We start from the raw sequence: 20,928 nt of genomic DNA on the forward strand, positions 1-20,928 counted from the left end.
GAAATGTGGTGTCGGAGGCGCATGCTCCGAATTCCACGGACCAATGAGTCCATTCGCCAGGAACTACGTTTGGATGGCTCGACTCTGTCCAATGTCTGTACCCGACGGATTCTCCAGTTCTTTGGACACGTTGCGCGTGGCAACTAGGATAGCCTGGAACGACTGGAGACGAGTCATTGCTTCCACAAGGGTCCTTCCTTTCCTCCCCGAGACTTGGAATTTGGGAGTTGGCGGAGGGTGGTTTCTTGTTGGTGACTAACCGCGCTGTGGGCTATTTAGTATAACTTTATATGCCCCATAGGAACAATAAAAGCTCTTTTTTTCAAGATTATATTTCAAGTTATTTACTGGACTAAAAATGTCATTGGAGGAAACAGAATTTTAGAATATTTTTTTAATTATGGCCAAATTTAAATTATCATTGGAAATATACAGTTTCTGTTATCTCTCGAGAGGGTTTATAATTGAAAGGAAATAAACTGAATGAAGTCGTAAAATATCTGTATTCTTTCTTTATAGACAGGCATTTTTATATAAAACACATCTACTTATTATATTTTTTAGTATAAATCAAAACATTAATGATTTTACTAAATTTATTTATGTTTGTGCAACCTAGCGAGGGCATTATCAAACTGTCGAATAAAAACAGTAACCTGCCGACTGATAGGAACCAAGAATTTGGTACATATGTTCCAAACAAACACAAGAAGAATCCAATATCATCGAATGCTTACGCAAATTTTGTACTTAAATAGGTGTAACTAGTTTTTTCGACACAAAGGGAAACAGCTGTCACAAAAATAAATAATTTCGGTAGAATCGAAGTCATGTTTTGATTTATCCTAATAATTAATTAGAAAATTGTATAAAGTAAATGCCAATTCAATATATACATCTAATAGAAAATAAAACATTGCAAGTAATTTACAAAATCATTTCACAATTACAACGGGACAATATAATAATAATAGGGAAATAATAATAATTGCATAAATACGCCGCCGATCCAAAACACAAATGTTCAGTATTTACAAACGATATTATTTCTCCGGGCCAAAAATATTCATTTATATTGGTAACAAAATAAAGTCACAATTTATTGTAACAAAAAAATATATATCAAATTGGCCATATAATTTTATAATTATCATACAAACACGTATATTATAATATATTCGAAGAGGCTAATTTGAATATACAAAAATTTAATTATCTCTTAAAGTAGGACGACATGACAGGAACTGAGAGATGATAGATCAAAGTTCAAATTAACGTAATAAAATTATTATTATTTGAAAATGCCCTCAAAAGGCTACAAAAATAAATATATATTTCGTAAATTTGTAGTTTTTAAAAGAGTCGAAGATGAAACTGTATAATATAATATGCCATTTCAACGAGTAGAGTGATATCAATCCAATTATCAAGGTTTGGCCTTGAAAAACAATAACATAAAACAAACATTCAACAATATTGATCACTTCCTCACTTTTCAAATTCACAACTTTTATAAAGTCTCCCGCAAGCGGTGTGGGTATACACCCGCAAGCCGTGTGGGTGTACACCCGCAAGCCGTGTGGGTGTACACCCACACACCAATATATTAAACACTCTATTTTAATGTGCATTGTCAATTGTTTGAGACACACAAAGTCCAAAAATGCAAAATTATGAAACAGTGTATGTTTTAACATGCGTATATTATTAAAAACACCTTTTATAAACCGATAATATCGAAAATTCACGATGAAGGCGGTACAATTGAGTACGAAGGCTCAGTTCGGTGGCTATTGTTAGTACTTTGTATTCTAATCAATCAATAAACGTTCATTCGGCCGAATTACACTTCTCCACGGCGTCCCATCAATGCCGTCTATAAAGTGACTTGTATTTATAATACAGAGAATGAGTCGGAGAGCGGAGAATTTCCAATATTACCGGAGCAGAAAAAGGCGGTGTTAGTCTTCCTCGAAATCCTCGAGGAACGCCGGATCTCAGTCCACCTTGACGAGGTGCTCGGCGACGTCCAGCTTCTGGCGCGTGATGGCGGACAGCACGAGCTCGGCGGTGCACACGATGCGCAGCGGCACGAGGTAGTATACGAGGTGCAGGTCTTCGAGCGTGGCCAGCACGAGGTAGGAGGCGGGGCGCGCGCGCAGCAGGTCGCGCACGGCACCCAGCGAGCGGCGCGCCGCCTCCACGCGCCCGCCGGCCAGCTCCACCAGCTGCGCCAGGCGCGAGCGCGCGGGCGGCACGCCGGGCGTCAGGTAGAAGGTGAGCCCGGCCAGCAGCGAGCGGCGCCGCTCGCCCAGCGCCAGCAGCGCCGGCAGCGCGCAGCCGTGCGCCGCCTCCCACGCCGCGTCGCGCAGCGCGAACCGCTCCTCGCGCGCGAAGCAGCCCAGCCGCGCCGAGCGCTTCAGCCACGCGGGCGACACCACGTGCGACACCGTCACCAGCGCGCCCAGCAACTTGCACGTGCGCGCCACGCGCCCCATCACCAGGTGCGTGGCCTCCGCCGCCTGCGCCACCACCGATCCGCCCAGCTTCCTGGAATCACACGAGGATCGTACGGTTACAAAATACATCTCCCGTCATTATGCGGCTATCCACACCTATGTGTGGAGATTCCATATTTCCTCCTTCTGAGCCATCCTCTCTTCTAGAAAGGACCTCCAGTATTACGGAAGGTGTATAGAATATAAAAACAATCTGTCGGTCGCTGTCTGTATTGGCTGTTTGGTCACCTGACGATCTGCGCGAGCGGCTCCGTGTCCTTGATGGCGCTGAAGAGCACGCGCGGCGGCGGCAGGTGCTGCGCGCGCGGTGAGGCAGGCGGCGAGGCGGGCGTGGAGGGCGGCGAGGGGGGCGCGGGGGGGGAGGTCACGCGCGGCCGCTTGGCAGCGCGGCGCGGGGCAGGCGGCGCGGGCAGTGCGCCCCGCCGCACGCGCTCGTGGGACTCCTGCGTTATGTTGATGGGCATCTTCCACGCGTCTAGACGGAGACATTCGAGGTGAGTCAACAGACACAATGTAGCTCTCTAGATAGTAATGCAGTGACGGGGAGTACTCACTCATCAGGTGCGGAACTAGAGTGTAATCCATCCTGAACGGGTTGGCCACGTTGAACTGTTGGTATTTAGCATTCTCAATCTGAAACCATCAATTTCATTAATACATATTAAGTTTGGCCAATATGAGTTTGTGTCTCTGTTGCCCGATGGCAGGAGAGAGATGTGTTTTCATCAATGTTAACAGCGGGTACCATGTCATGGATGAAGAGACACTCCGAAAGCTCCCGCCACATTCTCAGGTCCAGTATAGGAAGTCCTGGTTTTTATTCGGACCCACCCATCGGAAAAACTGCAAGATTGATTTAAGCCAAAAAATCCAATTCAAATTCAAACTGACTGCATGGATAAACTTTCTCGGATTGATTTGTCGAGATGGGGGGAAGCGATGGAGGTTGGGGGGTGGGGGGTGGGGGGTGGAGGGTACCTGCGAGAGCGCGCTCATGTTGCCGAGCAGCAGGTCGGTGGCCCACTGCGCGGACACGACGGGGATGCCCCAGTCGCGGGCGCGCGCGTACTTGGTGCCCTCGGGCTTGCGGCACACGAGCACGGTGTTGTCGCGAGACATGTAGGAGGTGACCTTGGCGCCGGCGTGCTGCAGCATGAGCTTGAGGCGCGGCCGCTCGTCGCCCGAGAAGCCCGACAGCGAGGCGCAGTGGCGCGCCGCGGGGCGCTCGTGCGCCGCGTACATGAGCGGCAGGTGCAGCGCCTGCCACGGCGGGCTCACCTGCCGCCGCAGCATCGTGTCCGACAGCCAGAAGGCCGTCACGCAGCGCTTGGCGTCGCGCAGCGCCTACACACACACACACAACATTATCCACAATGTCATCCATTTCTATTTGAAATGACAATAAATAAAGTAATCAATATTATTTTTAAATCAACCAACTTTTTTTATTTAGTTATTCAAATATTTTCTTTGTATTTTAGTTTACAATTGATACTTGTAGTGCCAACTGTACGTAGAAGTAAGTGAGAATATAATCACTGTTCAATAGAATCAAAGTAAATGACTATGGCTTTTTCTTAATAATAAAAACATATACAGTAGATGCTCTCTTAACTGAAATGTTTATTTCTGTGTGTGTTTCCAATACTCCTATATTGGAAACTTTAAAGGTATTTTTCTAGATGTGTTTTTAACAACCTTCTCTTTAACTGGCTTCAAGTGATTTTTCGCTGTAATATTTATTCAATATTATCCTGGGCGGATACCAGAAGCGGGGGGCTGATCACCTTTCCTTCATGTGTCCCTCAGTAGTGGGAGGTGGGTGCGTACCTGCATGACGACGCCGTGCTTCTGCGTGACTGCGAGGACGTGCGTGACGCGCGCGCAGTAGCCCTTCTCCACCTCGCCGCCGTGGCTCCAGACGGCCTTCTCCCAGCCGGCCGCCAGCCCCTCGCCGTACTCCACGGCGTGGAAGATGCAGCCCAGCAGGAAGTAGTGCGGCGGCAGCTTCAGGTTGGGGTTGTGCCCGTAGAACTGCGCGCGCGGCGCCGCCACCGCGCCCGCCGCGCCCCCGCCGCCGCCCGCCGCGCCTACCCCACCCACTGCGCCCGCCGCCGCCCCCGTCCCCGCCCCGCCCGCCGCGCGGAACTGCAACTGCGTCACACTCTATGTCAATATTAGCCAACTTACTTACTTTGGCTACTTCTCGTGTCCAGTATTTCTCTGGCGGACGAGACTCTTCCAGTGCAGGCCCGCCACTTTCTTTATGTTGTAGGCGATCTAGCTACACCGTCGCGTTGGCAGCGCCGATAGACACGAACCAAGAGGAATTCTAAACGGAGATTTCCGAGCGGAATCAACGCCGCGGCGAGCCGATGACAAAGGCGATGAGTGCCATTTACACCGTTGTTTGCAGCGGACGTTTTTATCTAGATTTTCATTTTTGCTTCTTTAATTCATAAATTTATAATATTAAGTATTTTTGTAATTATCCTAATTTCAGTGTACGCACTTATAGAAATAAAACAACAAACTGTGAGTAAAAACATTCTTTAAATTATTCTGGCATACCCTCATAATACTAAAAACGCGATCCCTTCACGTGATCACTAAACACGCCAACATGGCGTCATCAAAACTCAAACATAGCAACACGCTATAAGTAGTGACCCGACGTAGCAATCCGCTACATATAGTCGCTAAAATGTCATCGGGGAATGGCTTCAGTGGTATATTCTGTGCTGGACAGAATATTCCTATAAAATGCTGAGAAAAGCCAACCTTCAGGCCCTTAGTGACCGTAGACCCCCAGCAAGCCCTTCTTCCCACGTCCCCGTCGTAGGTCCTGGTAATCCAGTTAGAGGCTTTGGCGAAAACTGTAGCTAATGGGAAGAGGACGAAAGGCGATTGTCTGGCGCCTAATAATGAAACCCCCCTAGCTAAGGGAAGGAATACACCCCTACAGAAAAACCAGGATGAGGCATCCTTCAGAGCACCCGCCCAGGCTTTAGAGAGCGCAGGGTTAATCACCCAGTCTCTTTAAAAAACTAGATTACGATACCAACATCAAGTCAGCCTCCTCCAAAAAGATAAGGAATTCCTCTCCAACAGTGCAGCGCTCCACGTTGGCACTACTCGCATCATGAAGATGTACAAACTGGACATCCTGGGACTGAGCGAGACGCGATGGAAAGGCTCAGGAAAGAAACTGCTGGAGAAATACACAATCATCTATTCGGGACAAGAGCAGTACCATCGACAGGGAGCGGCACTTATAATGACAGACAAAGCGGCTCGCTGCCTCCAAAAATGGGAATCAATTTCTGAAAGAGTTTTACGCGCAACTTTCAAAACTACAAATAGCTCTGTAACCGTACTCCAATGCTCTGCCTTTCTGTCTCCTCGACCCCCTGTATCACCTACTTTCAAAGGTATGGGAAGAGGAAAGGTGCCCGAAGGATTGGGTAAACGGGGAAGTTATAGCCCTCCACAAAAAGGGTGATCCGCTGTTGTGTGATAACTACCGTGGCATTACTCTTTTAAGCGTTCCTGGAAAAATTCTGGCACAAATAATACTAGCAAGAATCCAAAAACCAATAACGCGAGTCCTCAGAGAGAACCAAGCGGGCTTTCTACCAGGCAGGGCGTGCGCTGACCATATACATGTAGCGGTCAATAAGTCGTGTAAGTCAGTCAACCTAACCGCTAACATTAGTAAATTCTCAGAATCCAATAACTGCAACTATGTAGAACAATGGAGACAGTGACCGGGAACAAAAGAAGTGCACACGTCTAGTGAGAGGCAACCTGGATTTGTTTTGACTAACATGTCAACAGACTCAACCGAGACAAAGGAAGAAAGAGATCCCAAACAATATAAAAGGGGTACAGCCCGTGCCTCGACATCTCATTCCTCCGCCGGGAGCGCGACTACGAAGATCGGATCTCATTCCTCCGCCAGGAACGCAGCTACTACGATCGACATCTCACTCCTACATACAGTCGACACCCATCTACCGACGCCGTCACGAGAACACCGCATCAAGACCTCGCTACGATCTCCAGTCCAGCACCCTCGTCAACATCACGAAGATACTCCGGCCAGCCCGACAGTTCATCTACGCTGCCACAACACCACAACGCCGCAGCCACGTCATCGATTCGACCCCACCACGTCACGCTACGTCATCGCTACACCGTACCGCTTCGTGTAGCCCTTGTTGACCAATAAATACTTATTCAATCTGACCGTCCTCTTCCTCTTCACCACACCCCCCAAATACATAACTTACGATGCCTGTTACAGCAAAGTAACGAATGGAACTGCGCCCTTGCCTGCTATTTTGTAGACTACGAAAAAGCTTTCGACAGCCCGCATAGGTCTTCTCTTTGGAATATCATAGAAGCATATGGAGTTCCTGTCAAAATTGTGGCCATTATCAGGGCGCTTCACACTAACAGCGAATGCTGCGTTAGAATAGATGTGTGCAGTGAATCATTTGAGGTCTCTACTGGGGTGAAGCAAGGCTGTGTACTAGCCCCGTTTCTCTTCATCATCATGTTCGACTTCATCCTACGAATGTCAATCCTACCGGATCGAGGAATTGCAGTGAGTCCTGCCCAGAAATTATGCGATTTAGAATATGCGGACGATGCAGTTCTAATAGAAATATCGATCGGAGCTCTGCAAGATATAATTGACTCCCTCCAAATAAACTCCGCTCGGTTAGGCCTAAGAGTGAATGCCAAAAGGAACCAATGTCATGTGCAACTCAGCCTGTCTTGACCGAGATCAACATCTTACTTGTGAGGGATGAGCGCTCGTTCGAGTCGACACCTTCAGATACCTCGGAACACTCATAGTGGAGGATGGAAGTGTCCAGAAGGAACTGAACGTACGGCTCGGAATGGCAGGAGCCATATTCAAAAAAATGTGCAATGTCTGGGACTCACTGCTTTACTCGACAAATCCAAGTGTTGTCTCTTTAACGCCTGTATCCTAACAGTGCTGCTGTACGGATGTGAGTCGTGGCACCTCACCAAAGCTCAAAGCAAGAAACTAGCAAGTTTTGAAAATAGGTGCCTGAGGCGAATACTGGGTACAAAGTGGTATGACTTTGTCAGGAATGACGATGTGAGGAGAAGAACTCAACAGCCCCTCATACTGGAAGTCCTGAAGAGGAGAAGGTGGACATGGTTGGGACATGTCCTTAGAATTCCACCTGAGAGCATCAATCCCTCATGTCTCTTCTTCCAGCCCCGAGGATTCCGGCGCCCCGGAAGGCCGCTGACGACCATTTACCGACTATACTCAGCGGAACTTTGAGACGCCGGACTGACCTGAGGGGAAGCCGAGGAGATGGCGCGTGACAGAGTGACTTGGAGACGTCTCGTGTTGGCCATATGCTCCACCTAGGGAGCGAACATGGAAAGAAGAAGAATAAAAAAATGTGTGAAAATTAAATATGTTAGTAAGTGCGTTGTACAAACAAATTATGTCATATGTATTAGTGGTGCAATGGGTTAATGGTCCGATGGTGCCGAGTTTAATCTATCATGACAATTCATCTGTCACAAATGACGCAAAACTTGTCGTTATAAAGCGCCATTTATTATTGACCGAATTGGCATTTACATTATAGGAACCACAATCTATCACATATTGTTAATATAATCAAAATGTGATTTACAATTCTACTCAATTTATTTACTTTTACGACAGCTGTTTTATATTAAAAATAATACACAAATCAAAAACATGTACAATGTGAATGTTAGTAATGCAAATATCTTATACATATTTGATTAAAACTATACTTAACTTTAGTAACTGAAAGTTTCTATTGTTCTAAAAGTTAAAAGGAAAACTATGAAAAGGATCTAATGGGTTCCTGTTGGCTTCACTTATCCAGCCAAAACATTGGGCAAATCTAGGCTAATCTAAGCCAAAATAATGCCCTCTCTATTCAATGTTCACTTGATTAATCTCTACCCTCGGCATCATTAGCCCTCGAGGTATTTATCCAAATTTATTAATATTATCATCTATGCAGAATGACATGGAAGTTGACATTTTAATGACCGCAAGTAAATGTACGCCTATAACAACACGCATCGCCAACTTTCGTCCAAAAATTCATCAGTAATAAACATAGAAGCAATACCATCTACATTTTCAGAGTTTTCTGGATTTTTTTTACTCCTGGAGTTCCACAAAAGCTCTAATTTTTTCGTGGAGTGTCGGTGTCTGACCAGTCCATATCATCAACATCCCCGGAAGAATCATCTTCAGAATCACTCAAAACAATTCGCATAACCCGAGGACCTCTTATAGCTTCTCTAAATATTTCAGAACCATTATCGGAACAACTATCCACTGACACTTCTCGCAATATTACTCAGATCTTCTGAAAAAATATCCAAACAAATCAGTGGGACCATAAAAAATATCACAGGCACTCGAGATAAGATTTGAAAAGGGCCGAATCCAGGTAAAATTTTAGAAAAGAGATACAAACGTTCGTGGAATCAACTCGTAGCCATGACACAAACCTTTTTTATAATGTGAATTTATTTTGGAATGAATATTTGTCTTGATTAACTCAATAGATGTCATTGAGTTTGACTATTTGTAAACCCGCGATAACGGAGGACCGGCCTTTAGCGGTAAGTTCAAAAGTTTCCGCGCATATACCGGTCTCGCCGGTCATTAAGGTGAGAAAGAGAAAGAATTATAAAGATATCAATGAAATGTATAAACTCATGCCCCTAGCGAGATTGCTGGCTCGAGTGTTTTTGCCTAGAATTTTCACACATGAATTACATGAAATTATAGTAACTTTAAACATTAAGAGTAAATCCACTCACGAGTAAGCATAGGCTATAGAACTTAAAAAGTTGAAGACTGAGAAGGGTCATGTTAGCGGTGTTGCATAAGCTGTAGCTAGATTTCGGAGTCACATGGACGTTAGATAATTATTTTATTTTTTTTTTTATTATAAATTTTTTTAATCAAAGATACATTGTATGGCAAAAATAATCAACATAGTTACAATCAACATAGTAATCAACATAGTTACATATTTTATCATAATAATCAACATACATAGTTACATATTTTTATTATTATTATTTTTTTTTTTTTTTTTTACGTGTTACCTCACTAAGAGAGCAGACTGCTCGTGTTTAGAGAGGGAGTTCGCTTACAGGGTTTGTACATATAAATAAGAAATATTAAATGGTAATCAAACGGGAGTTTGCCTTATATGTTTTTGTAAATCATTTTTGAAAGATTTTAAATTGATTATATTTTTTATTCTTGCAGGTAGTTTATTAAAATGTTTTATTCCTATAAAAGAATAGTGGTTTTGAGCTGCACTAGTATTATATTTTGGGGTCTTTAAGTTATTTTGTGATCTTGTATTTCTAAAATTATGTGTCAATAATGTTTCCCTTTCTTTAAATATTTGTAAAATTGATGCTCTTTTAAAAATCGATTCTACAGTAGGTGCACTAAATTCTTGGAAAATCAAGTTTGATGGATAGATCCTAGGCTTAAATTAAAAAAAAAAAAAGAAGAATCAAAGCGCAAGAATTAAATAAGCCAAATTTTTGCCTCTTTTTGGTAGTGAAAAAACCCGAGCAACTTTCAAGAAAATAAGGCTCGTGTGTAATCAGTCGGGAAATGGCAATGTGGTGGTACCTGGTGGGGGGAGGCGGGGGGCGGAGGGGGCGCGCGCCGCTGCTGCAGGCCGGGCACCTCGGCGGGTGCGCGCGGCGGGGCGTTGTGCGCCGCCGTCATGAGCCTGCAACACGACACACGGGGTGAGCGGGGGCCAGTCCCAGTCCCAGGGGGCGGGGGCACTCGGCGCACGCACTTACCGCAGGGTCCCCGCGGCCGAGGGCTCCGGCACCTCCGCGGGCAGGCCGGGCTGCGCGCCCTGCAGCCGGCTGGTCAGCATGTTGGCCAGCGCCGTCTTGGTGCGCGCGTTCACCACCAGCGGGGGCGCCTGCAAAACTGCGGCGCGGACCACACAAACAATTAATCATTTTATGAACTAGGTCATATTTTTATTTGATAATATCATTTATACTCTTAATTTCTCTCAATTATGAATAAACCAAAAGGAAAGTTGTATTCGTTACTGTTTTTAGTAATAAAAAAAAATTATGATTAGTTTGAAAATGCCATGACAAGGCGAAACAATATTATTAGTTAGTGTTTCTAATAATAATATACAATTTGGTAGGCTCTAAAAATCGGTGTTTGACTTTAATATTTAATACATAAATTAAAATGGTGTACAAATTAAACACCAAATCTTTAAATCTGAAAGACGATTAAATTCCTTGAAACTCAGCCATTCAGACGCTGATGGTCTTCTGGGTTATTTTATGCGGCGAGTGATTCTTATAGTGCGTCGCCGAGGATACAATCAAGCTGTAAAATAATCCAAGTACCTGCCAACGGACATAAGGATGGACCCGTGTCTGGAAGCGGTCGGAAAGGAGTTGCGGAGAAGGAAGGGTATGCCGCAGTGACCGACCCGTCGCGTCCTTACCTTGTCCGTGCTGCTCGGCAGGCGGAAGTCCGGGAGGCACTGCGCCCGCCTCGGGGGAGGGGGGTTCCACTCGCGGCCCCACTCCGACAACGGCCGCCGTCGCACCCTGTAACCAAACTCGCTTTAATCTCCGGATCAAACTCAACTCTCATACGGTTGATCATCTCTCTGATCAATTTGCAATCTTTCCATCACATTTGTATTATTGAATATTTCAATATTCATCGTTTCAAGCTTTTGAGATGGACAGCTGTACGTGTGATGATGAGACACCTCCAGATGTCCCTAACCTGTTGATGCCTTTTTTCACAGCTCATTAGCCTCATTTCACAGCTTTCAAAGACAACAGCTGGAGGCGCATTGCAGGATCCTATCTGACATCGGATCCGTGATAGTTCATAAGGACTGTCACGAGAGGTGGTATCATACATGATAAAAATATTGAAAGACATTGGTATTATAAACTGAGCAACGAAAAAAATGACTAACCCTCTTTTATGATTATTCAATTCTTTTATTTTATGATTAATCATCTTTCCATTGCATTCGTCTTATTACGTATTTGAATATTAGCCAATTTGACCCTATCAGTACTGGCACGGTACCTGCACGGCCTGCTTGTGCGCCTGCAGGCGCTGCAGGGTCTGGTACTGCTGCTGGCGCTGCAGGTTGAGCTGCGCATACTGCTGGCGCTGCTGCGCGGCGCCGCCCTCGGGCGCCCACTGCAGCAGCGGGTGCGCGGTGGCGGCGCCGCGCACCACGCGCTGCGTGGCTAGCTGCCGCCGCTTCTGCAGCTGCATCACGAACTGCGCGCGCTGCTGCGGGTCCATCTGCTGCAGCTGCGCGTGCGTCTGCGCGTCCAGGTGGATCAGCTGCCGCCCCCCGCCCGCGCCCCACGACACCTGACACACAACACACAATACTAAACATCAACCCGGCACTCCCCCCCTCCCAACCCCCCTCTCTTCCCAACCTGGAGCGTGTTGGCACCTCGAGACTTTACTCGTAGGAATATTGGGTTTCTTTCCCCCGAAAGGCTGGCGTGCACGCCATGACCGCAACGACCCAATGAGTAAATGTGGAAAAAAGAAACCTGAATTCTCCATAATTCATGTCCTTAGATTTTCACAATAAAATTATTGAAAAAAAAATCATTGATTTTTCCAAATTCTTCTTCTCTTTCTTTAAACCCTTATCCACATCCAATGGTGCATAGGGCACTGCATCATATTAACGAAGTATAGCGTGAAGGAACCGCTTCAGGTACCAGTCCAATTGAATATTTATTATATCAGAGTGAAAAAATCACTTATATTTATTTGACCACCCCTGGGAATCGAACCCGGGACCTCCCGGGTAGCCGAACGTGCTGTTTGGTAGCCACTAGGGAGGCAGAGGCATAATTGGATATAATTAATATATACACGTATGACAGCTCTCGGTTCAGAATAGTAGTTTGAGTGTCGCTCACCCTGGGTGTCCCGGGAGCCGGCTGTCCGGCGATGAGCTGCTGCTGTCCCGCGATGAGCTGCTGCTGCCTCTGCTGCAGGAACTGCTGCTGCTGCTGCCAGTTGACCAGCTGCTGGCCGCCCTGCGTGATGATCTGCTGCCCGCCCTGGGTCATGATCTGCTGCGCGCCCTGCGGTATGCCCTGCCCCTGCGACAACATCTGCTGGCCCCCCTGGGTCATCACCTGCTGTCCGCCTTGAGCCAGTATCTGCTTTCCTCCCTGGGACAAGATTTGCTGTCCCTGAGCCAAGATGTGTTGCTGTTGACCTTGGGACAAAATCTGTTGTCCCCCTTGTTGAGATAGAATCTGACTCCCTTGCGACAAGTTCGACTGTACGCCTTGAGACAAGATTTGCTGTCCGCCTTGAGATATAATCTGCTGTCCGCCTTGGGACAAGATCTGTTGTCCGCCTTGAGATAAAATCTGCTGTCCGCCTTGAGACAAGATCTGTTGCTGTCCTCCTTGAGACAATATTTGTTGCTGTCCGCCTTGGGACAATATTTGTTGCTGTCCGCTTTGTGATAATATCTGTTGCTGTCCACCCTGAGACAAAATCTGTTGCTGCCCTCCCTGAGTGATGATCTGTTGCTGTCCACCCTGAGACAATATCTGCTGCTGGCCTCCTTGGGAGATGATCTGTTGCTGTCCACCCTGAGACAATATCTGCTGCTGGCCTCCTTGAATGATCTGTTGCTGTCCACCCTGAGACAATATCTGTTGCTGCCCGCCTTGTGATAAAATCTGTTGCGGTCCGCCTTGAGACAGCATATGTTGCTGTCCTCCTTGAGACAAGATCTGTTGCTGCGCTCCCTGAGACAATATCTGTTGCTGTCCGCCTTGAGACAATATCTGTTGCTGTCCTTGAGACAGTATTTGCTGTTGTCCTTGAGACAGCATCTGTTGCTGTCCCGCTTGGGACAAAATCTGCTGTTGGCCACTTTGAGACAATATTTGTTTACCACCCTGAGACAAAATCTGTTGTCCTCCCTGCGACAGGAGCTGTTGCCCGCCCTGAGACAGGATCTGCTGCTGCCCGCCTTGCGTGATTATCTGCTGCCCACTCTGCGCAACAATTTGTTGTCCGCCTTGAGACAATATCTGTTGCCCGCCTTGCGTTATGATTTGCTGAACTCCGGGGGGCAAGATCTGCTGACCGCCTTGAGTGATAATTTGCTGCCCACCCTGAGACAGTATTTGCTGATTGCCTTGGGAAATGATCTGTTGCCCTCCTTGCGTCATGATTTGCTGCCCTGGCTGGGACATGAGCTGCTGCGCGCCTTGAGTTATTATCTGTTTTCCACCTTGGTGGGTGATGATGTGTCGAGTCTGGCCTCCCTGCATTATCTGCTGAGCGCCGGGGGGAAGTCCTTGCGACTGCAGCATGGACTGACCCCCTTGAGATATGATCTGCTGTCCCTCCTGCGAGACGATCTGCTGTCCCGGCTGAGCGAGAGTCCTCTGTCCGCTCTGCAGAGCCATGTGCTGCCCCCCTTGCACTAGAATCTGCGGATGTCCGCCCAAGTTAATCTGCTGCTGGTTTATAATGATCTGCTGTTGGCTCGTGGGCACTTGCTGCCCCCCTTGGTGCAACTGCTTCTGCACGGAGATCTGCTGAGTGCTCACATTGTGTTGCCCGGGCTGCTGTTGATGGTTGTTCAAGAGATTTTGGTTTTGCAACATCTGTTGCTGTAGAAGCATTTGATTTTGCGGCAATTGCGTCCTCTGCTGTAACATGGGTCCGCGCACCATTTGCTGGCCGGGATTCTGCGAGTTTTGTTGCTGCACCATTTGCTGCTGCCTCCAATTTTGCATGGTCGCACCTCCGGGTTGGTGTAACTGCTGTTGTAGACTGACATTAGGAGAACTAGTTCGCACATTGACAATTTGATGTTGTTGGCCGACGTTCGCGCCTAGAGACTGCTGCTGGGGAGCAGAGACACTCTGCTGGCTCAGCAAGGGCGACTGCTGGCCCGCCACGGTCCCCTGCCCGACGCTGTGGGGCGGCCCCTGCAGCTGCGCGATGCCGTGCCCGCCCTGCTGCACCGCCGGCCCTTGGCTAGTGGGCGTGCCCTGACTCAACTGCTGACTCAACACTTGGTTCGGATTTCCCTGGGCGCCCTGTTGCTGCTGGTTGGCTAGACCGCCGTGAACTTGTTTCTGGTTGAGGATGAGGTTCTGCTGCTGTCCCTGGGGAGGTTTCTGTTGCAGAGTGTGGCCGTGATTCATCATCTGCCCGAGCCCGAGGGTCTGGGAGGGATTCTGGCTCTGCGCGTGCGCCTTGTTCTGCATCTGGATCTGCATGCGGAGCTGGTGCTGGTGCAGCATGCGCTGGTTCTGGATCTGCACGGCCGTGAGCGCCTGCGGCGGCTGCCCGTACTGCGGCGGCTTGTTCGCGGCGGGGGAGGGGGCGGGCGCGGGCGCGGGGGCGGGGGCGGGTGTGGGCGCGGGAGCGGCCGGCGAGGCGGCGGAGGACGCGAGCGACAGGTGGTTCCAGCGCATGCTCTGCTGCAGCTTGTCCAGCAGCGCCTGCGTGCTCTCCAGGTCCTCGCTCTCTGCCATGCTCTGGGTGGGCACCTCCGACTTGGCGATGCCTTCCTCGAAGTCGAAGCCCGTGATGGAGCCGATGCGCGTCTCGGCGGGCGCGGGCGGCGCGGGCGGCGCAGGCTTGAGCAGGCGCGGGTGGTAGGCGTCGTGCGCGCACTGGATCTTGGCCTTGACGCTCTCCGTGACCCAGTCGGGCGTGACCAGCTTGAGGCGCTCGGGCGGCAGCGCGGTCGCGCCGGCGTACCTGGCGCCGGCCGCGGCGCCGCTCACGAGATGCGTGCACTCGGCGTCCAACGACAGCTTGGCGCGCCCGCCGTGGTACGTGAGCAGCGCGTACAGCGCGCGCGCGTCCCGCGCACTCACGCGCGCCACGCACGCCACCACTCCGCTGAACAGCTGCAGGCGCGAGGGCCCGTACGGCTTGGTGCTGACGACCCTCTCGAGCTTGACGCAGGCGATGACCCAGTGGAAGGTCGCCGCCGGTATCTCGTACAGATCGTTAGCATCCGTCAAGTCGGTCTCGGGAAAGTTGAGGCCGCAGATCAAGTGAGACACGTAGTCCGAGAAGTACTTGGTTTGCTCGCCGCCTCCGGCCCTCAGCAACTCGGTTATCTGAAATCGAGAGCGTAATTCACCAGATAGATCGCGAAAGAGAGGAATTTCTTCCGGAATGACTAAAACATTCGATCATAACCTGTCATGTTAAGGTCATTTTTGAATTACCTTTTCCGGAACTTCCCCGGATAAATAGTATTTAACATCTTTGAAAATGGGTTCTCGTAAGGTTAAAGAATCTAAACCGGGTATCAGCGTCCCCATATTTGGTGAAATTCCATGTAAATATCAACAAAGAACGTCAACATCGAGACATCGAGAAGCACAACAAACCATAGACTCGCGGATTATACTTACTTATAGACTACCCGATCCAGTTGAGAGGAAAACATCACATTTTATTTTTTGTGCAAAATAAGTGCCTACTTATTTTTCTTTTTGTTTAATTGACTTTTTATAAAATAAAAACACGTCATGTATTGTTATTAAAGAAAATCTAAAACAATTTCATCGCTTTTGAATGAAAGTAAAGTATAAAATACGTGATTATTTAGTAAATATCATTTGACCCTTTATCATTAACAAGCAATCAGAAAAATTTTAAAGTAAAATTTTCACGAAATATTGAAATTCGAAACACTGAAAATAATAATGAAAATCCATCAATAAATTTTTTGCATTGTCAAGAATTTATGAAATCATTTTGTCACGGTGATATTATTAATTTGTGTTTCTTTCTTGATTCTTGTCAGGATTGCAAAATATTTATTTTTTACTTTTCCAGGATAGGCAGAATAACCAATACCCGACTTCGAATAAATCATATCGATCGTATCAAATTCCCAAATTCGTACTAGCTATTTCTTTTTTTATGAAAATTCCTTATTCAAATAATTTAATTTCAAATTCGGAAAACTCCTGTGTGCTCTAGCACGATGAATACGCAAACATAATGTTAAGGTGGAGACTGACCGGAGCATTTCGTCGTAAACATAACGTCGTAACATCACCGAGCATCCGAAACTATGGATGGAGCGCTCGGCTCGGTGTACTGACTGCCTGAATGCTCGCATAGTAACGTGTTACGTTACGACGAAATGCTCCGGTCAGTCTTCACCATTATGCAAAGCGCCCTTTACCGGTACCCATTTGCATGGCAGTCCACGATGAAATTTCTTTAAATTGTCTCTGGATCGCAAATGTCAAAATATAGAAATGTCAAGTTGTTTGTTGATATCCGAGCGCTTAATTTTGATATACCGCCACACATGAGCTAAAATAATGCGGTTAATATTTTGAATAATGAAGTGCATAATACCAGGACCGAATGTCAAAAGTATGTATAGATGTAATCTATTTTTTTAATAATGCGTGACTTCAGGGGAAAGGGTGAATTCTGGGAACAGAGTGAATGGCGCACTGAAATTTGCCGTAGCAAATAAACAGCAGAAGGTGAACTAGCAGTGCACAATGGAGTTTTTATACCAATCCTAATGTATGGAAGTGAAGCATGCAATTGACAAAAGAAAGGTGACTGAATGCAGTCAAAATGAATAATGTTTCATATATTTCCAGGAATATCTTTCCCTTTGCTTTCATTCATTAGTAGTTCTCAATATTTCCACATTTAATGTCGTTCATCGCATTCTACGCCTACGAAATTTCACATTTTCTCGGAAATGGATGGATATTTTTATGCTTTCATATTACTTAATAATTATCTCGTTTGTGTTCCAGTTCTGGGTCGAGCCATCCACTCCATGGCGCGGATCGGGGACGAGCTGTACGTGGAACCGACTGCACAAGGACTGCTGCTGAAGAGCATGAACAGCTCCGAGTCGGTGTACTGTAGCGTGAAGTTCTCACGCGCCTTCTTTTCCTACTACAGCCCCGACCAGCTCACCACCGAGCCGCCCATCTGCAAGATCAGCATGAAGTCAGCGCTCGGGGTCTTCAAGTCGCCTACTCAGATGGATAAACAGGTCTCGACTTTGTGTCAACAACTTTAGTATAAAATATTATAAGGTCCCCAAACTCAATAAGGATGTGAGCTTCTTTCAGAAATTGTACTTGTCTGGTGAGCTACCTATACAAATTCCGTCTTTATAGTTTTTTATCATCGGTCCGTATCGTACACAATATTTTTATATTAGTTTGAATAAATTAGAACATCAGATTAACAATAAAACATAAGATGCATACTTTAAATATTTATCCATAAACGAAATAATAATTGAAAATAGTTGTATAACATTTTGTGTCCAAATACTTTTCATCTCACCAATAGATGTCTCTAGTGAAGTTCTAGTGATTCAAAAATAATGTTTCAAAATTGGTTCATATATATAGAACTTCCGAGAATTTGAGTAGTGTGGTTGTCAATAATGGGTAAAATTGGTGAATGTTACACATGTGTAAAGTGATCACTTAAACCAGCCTATGACGTTCGTATGCCCCGTAAATGAACAGAGACTACCATACTCTTCTTCTTTTTTGTTGAGATGTCAAAAAAAATATATATGAAAATAGGTGTAATTAAAAATAAGCAAAATAAGAAAATTTAATATCCGATGATGGCGATCACTGGTAGACAATGGCCGTAAACACAATATGAAAAATGTATTCCGCCCATTTGCACAACCTTTGAATATAACCTGCAATATCATTTAGGAGTCACTTTTCCTGTATGCCAAATTCCTCCGTCACACGCTGGTCAGATTGTGGTTATGTTAACCTATTATTGTTATATAAAATTGCAGGTAGAGATCTGCGAGATAAAGTTGGACCCATCAAGCTGCAAGTTGGTGTTCATGTTACGATGTAAACACGCCATCATAAGGACGCACTTCTTATCTATACTGGACTGCAGGCAATTGGCTGCCGTATATTCCAAGGACATGTTACCTAACAGGTGAATCACATTTTTTTTGTTCTTGATATGATTCCAATTAAACTCACTTTACAGAAATATAATGACAGTAACACACGAGAGTTTACTAGGTAAACCTGTCTCAATACACGAGATATGGTAAATACGTCTCGAGTGTTGCTAGTGAAGTCTGTAAATTTTGAGTAACAAGATAACAAGCGTAGTTATATAGGTGCTCGATTGCAAAACTGGCATTGGTGGTTTGATTCTAGATTGCAAAATGAATTCGAGAAATATTTGTTTTCAATTGGTCCGGGTATTTTTCGTAATTACTTTCCCTGTCCTTACTATCCTACCTGCAGATAAGTTTCTAAAACAGAGGCTTTACGGATTATTCCATTATATAAATGTGTAGGCAAATGTAAATGTGTGTTGCAAAGGTACTATTACTTACACCACCATGCCAGTTCCCAGCAGGGGTAAGCAGAGGGTGGAAGCCACACTCATCTGTCCCGACATACAACACTTAACAGATTTATTTTGTTATTATTTTTTTGACATCTCATCAAAGATGAAGAAGAATATGGAAGTCTGGGCATTTACGGGGCTGACGACCGTCATAGGCTGGTTTAAGTAATCACTTTACACACATGTAACATTCACCAATTCTACCCATTATTGTCAACCACACAACTTCTTGGAAGTTCTATATGTATGAACCAATTTTGAAACATTATTCTTGAATCACTAGAGACATCTATTGGTGAGATGAAAGGAAGCTTTTTATTGAGCAGAAACTCTTTTATTAGTATGTGAGGTCCGAATCCTGGATTATAATCACACACATGAGAAACGCCAGAAAATATAATTTTCATTTTTATTATTTAAGCTTATAATTTGACCAGATAATTTATTTACAACATTTTGAGTGTGTCCAAATACTTTACACACGCGTAACTTGAATGTTACACCTGTGTAAAGTGATCACTTAAACCAGCCTGTGACGATCGTCAGCCCCGTAAATACCCAGACTTCCATATTCCTCTTCATCTTTGATGAGATGTCTTATTTTGTGACTCGGAGACTTTCTTGGCTGCCTTCGTTCTGTTCTCCCAGTTACATTTGCCAGATAAACTCGTATGTAGTCAATCGTTCACTCCACATGCCCACCTCTATAAAGATCAAGATGCTGTATGTAATATTTTAATAACTAGGTGTCTAGAATTGACTCTTCAATATATAGTAGACTTACCTAATTTTATTACATATATTGATTTATTTCTTATCATGAAAATGTAAATTTTCAGATTGTCTACGCAGCACAAAGTTCTGTCAGATGCAGTGGGCAACTTCCAAACCTCCGAGGACAAACTGACCGTAGAAGTCAACCCTCAAACATTCTTCCTCAGGAACTACGTGGACCAAACAGATTTATCTAAAATCATCCGAACGCAGCTATCCTTGAAGCCGATGGAGTTTGATTACTACGCTGTCGGAATAGACACAAATATTACCTTTTCTATGAAAGAATTCCGCGCGATGCTGTCATTTGCGGAGGCAGTAAATTTACCTATTTCCTTGCAGTTTGAAATAACAGGAAAACCGGCTATATTCACCATAGATAACAATTCGACGTTCGAAGCCGATTTTGTGATGGCCACTGAACCCCAGGATTCGGGAACACAGCAGACGGCTTCCACGACGCCAGCCAAGAGATATTCTTACAAAAGAACTAGCAATAATAGTATTAACCGATCGAGCGTAGCTAAAAAACCACATTTAGAAAAAGAAGATTTATCGAGATGTTTGGACGAAGATTCTCATTTATTTAACTTTATAGAAATGCCCGATGACACAGTGGTCGGTGCGGTAGGCAAACCGACAACACCGCCCCGTCCCGCTGTCCAACAGCCCGTTGATAACCAAAAGGATGAAGATTATGCGATTCCCGCTTCTCCCATCAGCAGCACGCAAGTGAAGCGAATACGAACCGTGTTCAAGCGATGTTTCGAAGCGACGTTTGATCCTGCGAGATCCCACGGCCACCAGGAAGTACTGGCCGCAGACTCAGACTGCGAAGATAAGTGACTCGACAATACGTGACATACGAGGGTATGTGTTTGTAATCGTGGGAATTGGAAGTATTGTTGAAATAAAAATATTTATTATTTATTATCTATAAGGCTGGCTATACATGTATTATGTTCCCAAACCTATTTATTACGGATTCTGTCACTACAATATATTATCTGTTATGGATAATTACCGAATGTAACTTCATCCCGCCCAAATAAAATATACTTCTGTATGACAAATGTCGAAGCGATTAAAATTTTTAAAAAACAAGTCTTTTTGAAAATTTTTCTTTAT

At 45.6% G+C, this 20,928-nt stretch overlaps 2 protein-coding genes across 2 annotated transcripts; one reads left to right on the forward strand and one right to left on the reverse strand.

Moving 5' to 3' along the window:
- Positions 1-484: 484 nt before the first annotated feature.
- Positions 485-16,027, reverse strand: Ptip (PAX transcription activation domain interacting protein). Its single transcript, XM_088256456.1, has 11 exons — positions 15,858-16,027; positions 12,552-15,746; positions 11,686-11,982; positions 11,081-11,186; positions 10,401-10,536; positions 10,222-10,324; positions 4,350-4,673; positions 3,498-3,863; positions 3,074-3,152; positions 2,748-2,994; positions 485-2,550 (listed from the first exon to the last, which is right to left on the reverse strand). The coding sequence occupies exons 1-11, from the start codon at positions 15,951-15,953 to the stop codon at positions 1,998-2,000; spliced, it is 5,502 nt and encodes a 1,833-aa protein (XP_088112582.1). The 5' UTR covers positions 15,954-16,027; the 3' UTR covers positions 485-1,997.
- An 891-nt stretch (positions 16,028-16,918) lies between these two features.
- Positions 16,919-20,904, forward strand: Rad9 (cell cycle checkpoint control protein Rad9). Its single transcript, XM_088256457.1, has 4 exons — positions 16,919-17,025; positions 17,427-17,671; positions 18,449-18,600; positions 19,866-20,904. Exons 1-4 carry the CDS (start codon positions 16,992-16,994, stop codon positions 20,644-20,646), a joined length of 1,212 nt encoding a protein of 403 aa, XP_088112583.1. The 5' UTR covers positions 16,919-16,991; the 3' UTR covers positions 20,647-20,904.
- The last annotated feature ends 24 nt before the right edge of the window (positions 20,905-20,928 follow it).

The sequence above is a fragment of the Brachycentrus maculatus genome, unplaced genomic scaffold (assembly GCF_059751285.1).
Source record: "Brachycentrus maculatus isolate JH-2025_06_01 unplaced genomic scaffold, ASM5975128v1 h1tg000061l, whole genome shotgun sequence".
Lineage (NCBI taxonomy): Eukaryota > Metazoa > Arthropoda > Insecta > Trichoptera > Brachycentridae > Brachycentrus > Brachycentrus maculatus.

What these genes read in the sequence shown, in the direction of transcription:
- Rad9 (XM_088256457.1), top strand. Translation starts at nt 16,992, where the DNA reads ATGAAGTGCATAATACCAGGACCGAATGTCAAAA. An exon ending in ACCAGGACCGAATGTCAAAA is followed by an intron (nt 17,026 to 17,426) that starts GTATGTATAGAT and finishes TTTGTGTTCCAG; the next exon opens with TTCTGGGTCGAGCCATCCAC. An exon ending in AAGGACATGTTACCTAACAG is followed by an intron (nt 18,601 to 19,865) that starts GTGAATCACATT and finishes GTAAATTTTCAG; the next exon opens with ATTGTCTACGCAGCACAAAG.
- Ptip (XM_088256456.1), bottom strand. Translation starts at nt 15,953, where the DNA reads ATGGGGACGCTGATACCCGGTTTAGATTCTTTAACCTTACGAGAACCC. An exon ending in CCGGGGAAGTTCCGGAAAAG is followed by an intron (nt 15,747 to 15,857) that starts GTAATTCAAAAA and finishes TCTCGATTTCAG; the next exon opens with ATAACCGAGTTGCTGAGGGC. An exon ending in TCGGCCGCGGGGACCCTGCG is followed by an intron (nt 10,325 to 10,400) that starts GTAAGTGCGTGC and finishes GTCGTGTTGCAG; the next exon opens with GCTCATGACGGCGGCGCACA.